Source organism: Cibotium barometz, chromosome 44 (assembly GCF_041138505.1).
Source record: "Cibotium barometz isolate CiBa-2024 chromosome 44, ASM4113850v1, whole genome shotgun sequence".
NCBI classification, from domain to species: domain Eukaryota; kingdom Viridiplantae; phylum Streptophyta; class Polypodiopsida; order Cyatheales; family Cibotiaceae; genus Cibotium; species Cibotium barometz.
The window spans coordinates 20,073,941-20,079,680 of NC_141089.1; the positions used below are offsets into that span (position 1 = coordinate 20,073,941).

Here is a 5,740-nt window from a genome sequence, read left to right on the forward strand (position 1 = left end):
TGGGAGTTTAGCAAATCATCTTGTTTATAAGAGCCAAGTCCCACTTGGAGGGGTAGTTAGCTAGAAAACGGTTTTCATCATTTCACAACGCCCTTACGAAACCTTCCTAATCCTTGCAAAAAGAAAGGGTTTAGCAAGGGCTAAAGTTGCACAATCTATTGTGAGGAACATGCATGAATAAGATTTATGATTTGAAATTAAGAATAAGAAAATTCACAATCCCTTTCCCCCTCTCATCTCAAACTACGAAGTATAAAACAAGCAAATTGAAGCTTGTGGGACGACTAGCATTCATCATGCTCCCCCATAAGGCATGGGGGATGGGGCTGTAAGGAAGAAGTTTGCACAAAATGAGTGAGCATGTGTTTGAGATAGGATAGCCTTAGCTTATCCAGCTTATCCTTCGTTGAAAATTCAAAATGGCTAGTTTGAGAGCTTCACTAAAGGATTTGATCCGGTTCAAAAAAAACATAGCGTAAAATTTTCAAAAAGCATGGCTATTTTCTTTGATTTTTTGGCTTCATAAAAAAATGAAGAGGAAGTGAGTAAGGTGTTTCCTAAAAAGCCATAAAGGAAAAAAGAAATAAAATTGACTTGAGGAGGACACTAGAGTTGTGCAAAGCAAGGTTTTGCAAAAGATAGAGCCTGGAGCTTGTTCGAATGTAATAAAAATTCTCCTTAAAAAATTCAAAATTTAAAGAAAGTGCTTGTTTAAAAATTACAACTTCCTCTGGCAAAAAGGATTCATGTAAAGTGAGACAGCAAAACTCATATTGTTTTTTTAAAGAAGAACTTAAAAGAGTTATATTAAAAGAGAAAAGTCTGTATGAGACTTGTCATGGAGTCAGCAAAAATCATTTTCACTAGTGCAAAGGGTTATTGCTTTTATGGAAAAGGTGGAATTTAAAAAATTAAAACCAAAAAGGTCTGGGAAAAAAATTTGAGTGGGTGGTAGTACACAAGGAGGCTAGCCTGTGTGGGGAATGGCCATGATGGACTCCACGCATGGAGCACACATGCCCAATTATTACCAAGTGGGAAAAGGCCTAAAGGTGAGAAAGGTATAAACGGCGTCAACGCGGGTTGACTTGAAACGGAATCTAGCTCGAAAGGCAAACGGAATCTATACGTTTCCGTTCCGAGGTGGGCACTGGGCGCGCGCGGCCATGCAAAGGAAAAATAATTAATTTTTTGGGGCGCGGGACCAGATATGAAATGGGCGGCCATGCAAACGAAAAAATAATTGAATTTTTAGTTCTCTTTGTTTGGGCGGCGCGCCAGATATGCGATGGATGGGCGGGCGGCCATTCAAAGGAAACCACATATAGGTGATTTTTTTTTGGTCCTGGGTGCTACAGGCAAAACAATGTGCAACCGCCCTGAATGAGATGGGCGGACGAGCGAGATCTTATTTATTTATTTGTACCATTAGAGCCGCCCATTGCCACATAATGTGAAATGGCCCGTGGGAGGCTATCCAACCAACCAGATATAGGTATTTAGATTTCAATTTTATCATGTTCTCGCCTTTATTCTGGCAGCTCTCTGTGTATTGATTTTTTTTAAATTTTAGTTTATTTTTTCCTGTGTCGACGATCATGACGAGCGCCTGGATTCCCTCTCATCAAAATAGTCCACCATTTTTCACACCTTTTTATTTTGCCAACTTTTTATTTATTTATTTTTTGGTTGTCTTCTCCTTTCTCTCTCTCTCACTTCCACGTTTCTTACCGCGCACACACCTTCCTCTACCTAAAGGTCCTTCACCTGTGACAGAGGGCCAATGTAGTGCATCTCACAGCTTGATTACTGCTGGGTGGTTGTGTTACTTCTGCGTTTTTAGGCTGGCCTTGAGTCAATGATAGCCCACTACTTATCCCCCCCTCTCTCTCTCTCTCTCTCTCCTATCATATCTCCTTGCTGCATGGAGTAATGACATAATGAGCAGGATCTTTGCTTCTTATTAAGCCTGTTACCTCTCTTATCTGTTGCGGTTATCCACCTCCTCTTGTGCATATAGCCCTTGCCAACACCACAACCTCATCATATCTTGATTTGTTTGAGAGAAAGAAAGAGAGAGAGCCAATGTTCTCACCTTCTTGATCTTGCCTCTCTATTTCAGAGAGAGAGAGAAGAAGAAGAAGGAGAGAGAGAGAGAGAGAGAGAGAGAGAGTCTCTATTTCACTGCAAATTGAGAGAGAGAGAGAGACAGAGACAGAGACAGAGAGAGAGAGCCCCCCATATCCTAGGGCTCTTTCTTTATTTCTGTGACTTCCATAGCTTTCTCTCTCTTTCTCTCTCCCACGATGCGCACTCGCAGAGGCCATAGCTACTCTAGCTGCTCTCTGGCAAGGCCCGAACGTGCCCCTAAACGGGCAAGATTAACCCTCTCTCACAATAATAATGATGCTGCTGCTGGCAATAATATCGACAACCCATTTGATGCCTTGCCAGAAGATTTACTCCTCTCAATCTTTGTGTGCATCAGCTCTACAGCTTCATCTCCATCTGATCTGCTTGGCTCGAGGCGAACGTATGCAATCAATATACTCTTTCTTAATCATCTGTTGATTATAATGTGTTGAGAGCCCTATGTAGTAAACTTTCGGTTAAGAATGCGTTTATACTATGGCTTCAACCTTAATGTGTTTGCAATTATGCCGGTATTGCAGTCTGTAGCCCTTTTCTGTGTTTTCTTTTCTACACAGTTGCAGGAGATTCAACTCTCTCGCCTCCCATCCCCTTGTCTTGGCCAAAGCGAGTCTCTCCGCATTGAAAGTAAAGGCCTCCACATGGTGCCACGGCTCAAACCGCTACTTGCAGCAATGTGCTGATGCTGGAAATATTGAGGCTTGCTACACCCTAGGAATGGTAATTGCTACTTAAGGCCCTTTACCATCGCTGCAATCACTTTAATCTATAAATATAGCTGTTGCTACGTAGTACACCCTAGGCATGGTCTTTATTGCTGCTGACCTACCCAAGGAGTTTATTAATGTGGCGCTAATTCCAAGCTTTCACTCATTTAGTGTGCTTAATGATCTTATTGTACGGCTGCACATACAATAAGTTTTGCCTTCCATGCATGTAGATTGAAAATTTGAAGGTTACACAGGGCATCATGATCTTCAACCTTGCAAAGAAATCCTTAACTCAATGCAGCTATTTGGGTACCAAAAGGTCTCCTCTGACACGATGCGGAAACCTGGAAGGCCTTAAGTTTAAACCATGTGTAGGACGTAGGGCAGGCCTGACTCCTGAGCTCTGCACGGACTAGTTGTGCAATGCTCTCATTAGATCTGCAAGATATCATGTGTTGACAATTTAATCTATGTAATCGACAATCTAATCTATGCTCATGATCTAAACAGATTGGATTGTAATGGGTTAATGGCTCATCTACAGAAGGTTAATATGATAACTAACTAACTATATGCTAATATTAGCTAATTCATTAATGCTAATCTCTTAAAGGATGTGCACAGATACTGTGCTAGGAATCCATCTGTTCAAGTTTATGATATCTTTATTGATGTTGTTTTGTGTTAGCGACTCATCTAATTTGAGCTTATGACACCTGATTAGTGGTTGATGATGACCTAAATGTTAAAGCATGAGATTTCTAAGTTATGTTCTCTTGGGTGGTGCAGATCCGGTTTTATTGTTTATTAGAGAGAGAGAAAGGCATACTGCTAATGTCTAAGGCAGCAAAGGTGTCGCATCCATGTGCGCTGCATTCATTGGCGGTGATACAGTTCAATGGGAGCGGAGGGGCAAGGAAGCACAAGAATCTGAAGGCAGGGGTATCACTGTGTGCAAGGGCAGCGTCGTTGGGGCACATAGATGCAATGCGTGAGCTAGGGCATTGTCTGCAGGACGGCTATGGGATCTCCAGAAATGTTCTAGAAGGTCGGAAGCTGCTTCTAGAAGCCAATGCGAGGGAGGCGGCGGCGGCGGTGACCTCCAATCTTGCCAACATCACAGGGCAGACGCTGCAGCTCACTGCCACCAAGATCGCCATCGGCTGCTTCCACCACCATTTTCTATATCAACCTTCTTACGACAAGCTCAGCCCAGCCCAGAAAGCTGCTCTAGAACAGCATGTCGATCACTACCACCGCCACCCTCTGTATAAATTCCTTCAGAGTGGCGGCTGCTCCCTCCTCAGCGACTTCGGCTGCAACGTCCCCCCTCCCAAGCTTCACATCTCCCACCTCTTCTTGGTGGACTGGTTCACGCTCTCGCCTCCCTCCGGCGGCCTTCGGCTCTGCTCCCACGAGCACTGTGGCCGCCCGGAGACCCGTCGCCATGAATTCCGACGCTGCTCTGCTTGTGGAACTGTGAACTACTGCTCCAGAGCTTGCCAGGCCCTTGACTGGAAACTCAGACACAAATTTGTCTGTGTCCCTGCTGCTAACTGGCACCATCGGCAACACATCAATAATAATCATCATGCTAACAACGATGACAATGATGATGTTGAGGATTTCTAGATCTCCCTAAAACAAAACAAAAAAAATAAAGTTTGGTTTTATGTTAAGTGCTGGCGCAGCACTTGGCGTTGGGCTTCCAATCGAGAGATCTTGAATTCAAGTTGTTTTTGTTGACGCGATTGCCATTGTATTGATCAATGTGGTTCACTGGTTTGGTAACAATGATAATCAAGAGATCCCGGGTTCAAGTCTCATTCCTTACTTGACCCTCTTGTATGGATTAGTGTAATATAGTCAAAATAAGTGGCTGTATTTTATGGCCAAAATGCCCAAAAACATGTATAACTCCAATCAAAAAGCAACCTTGCTTAGTAAAATAAAAATAAAATGCACAAGAACAAGTATTACGTGTGTCAAAAAGCAACCTCGCTTAAGTACGGGATTAACTGACACATTATGAATTAGGAGAGATCTAAGGTTGAAAGAGGTGTCGCGATCTTGCCTAATCTGAATTGTCGGATTCTTGTCGGGCAAGTGAACTAGGGGTGAACCCAGGAGGGGTAAACTCAACGATGAACTAGGGGAGAACTCAGGGTATACCATGGGGTTTTTTGGGACTTCGAAAATTTTCGAGGGGTTGAGCTCAATGCAAAAGAGGATTCGAACTTGGAACCAGCCACTCAAGCTTTCAACACACTATGCTATGCTTTTTAAGTTGTGGAGAGTGTTTTTAAATTTAAATCTTGGTATTTTGTTCCCTAGTTCACTTTCTTGCTGGAAAATGTTTCCCTAGTTCACTTTCTTACCGGGAAAGGTCTCCCTAGTTCACCTCTAGTTCACCTTGACTTTACCTGCGAGTTCACTCCTAGTTTACCCCCGAGTTTACCTGCAGTTCACTCATAGTACACTTGAGAATCCAACGGTGTTGATCAAATCCCAATCTCTACGCCTCTTTCCAACCATTGATCCCTCCTGATTCATGATGTGTCACTTAGTAGCCAGTATTAAGTTAAGAAACTTTGTTCTCTCTAGAAGTCTCTCTTAGCTATGTGATTCGTCCGTTTGGCTATGATGTTAAAAACTCTATCTATCTAGACTATTTCATGGAAAATATTTGCATATTAAACCTTAAATTATGTTTTTCAAAACTGAGTCTTCACTGCCCTTTATGGGGAGTGGTTACATGATGTGGGCAGTGGATAGACTATGGCAATCCTTTTTTTTGGGGGATAATACTGAAAATATATTAAAAGGGATGCATTACACGAAAGCATTTTATAAAGAAGCTGATTACGGCAATCTAAGTA

General features: G+C 42.6%; 1 protein-coding gene across 1 annotated transcript; it reads left to right on the top strand.

The window, feature by feature from the left end:
• The first annotated feature begins 1,714 nt into the window (after positions 1-1,714).
• LOC147613046 (F-box protein At5g50450-like) lies at positions 1,715-4,685 on the top strand. Its single transcript, XM_086782341.1, has 3 exons — positions 1,715-2,533; positions 2,709-2,871; positions 3,651-4,685. Exons 1-3 carry the CDS (start codon positions 2,307-2,309, stop codon positions 4,491-4,493), a joined length of 1,233 nt encoding a protein of 410 aa, XP_086638467.1. The 5' UTR covers positions 1,715-2,306; the 3' UTR covers positions 4,494-4,685.
• Positions 4,686-5,740: the final 1,055 nt, after the last annotated feature.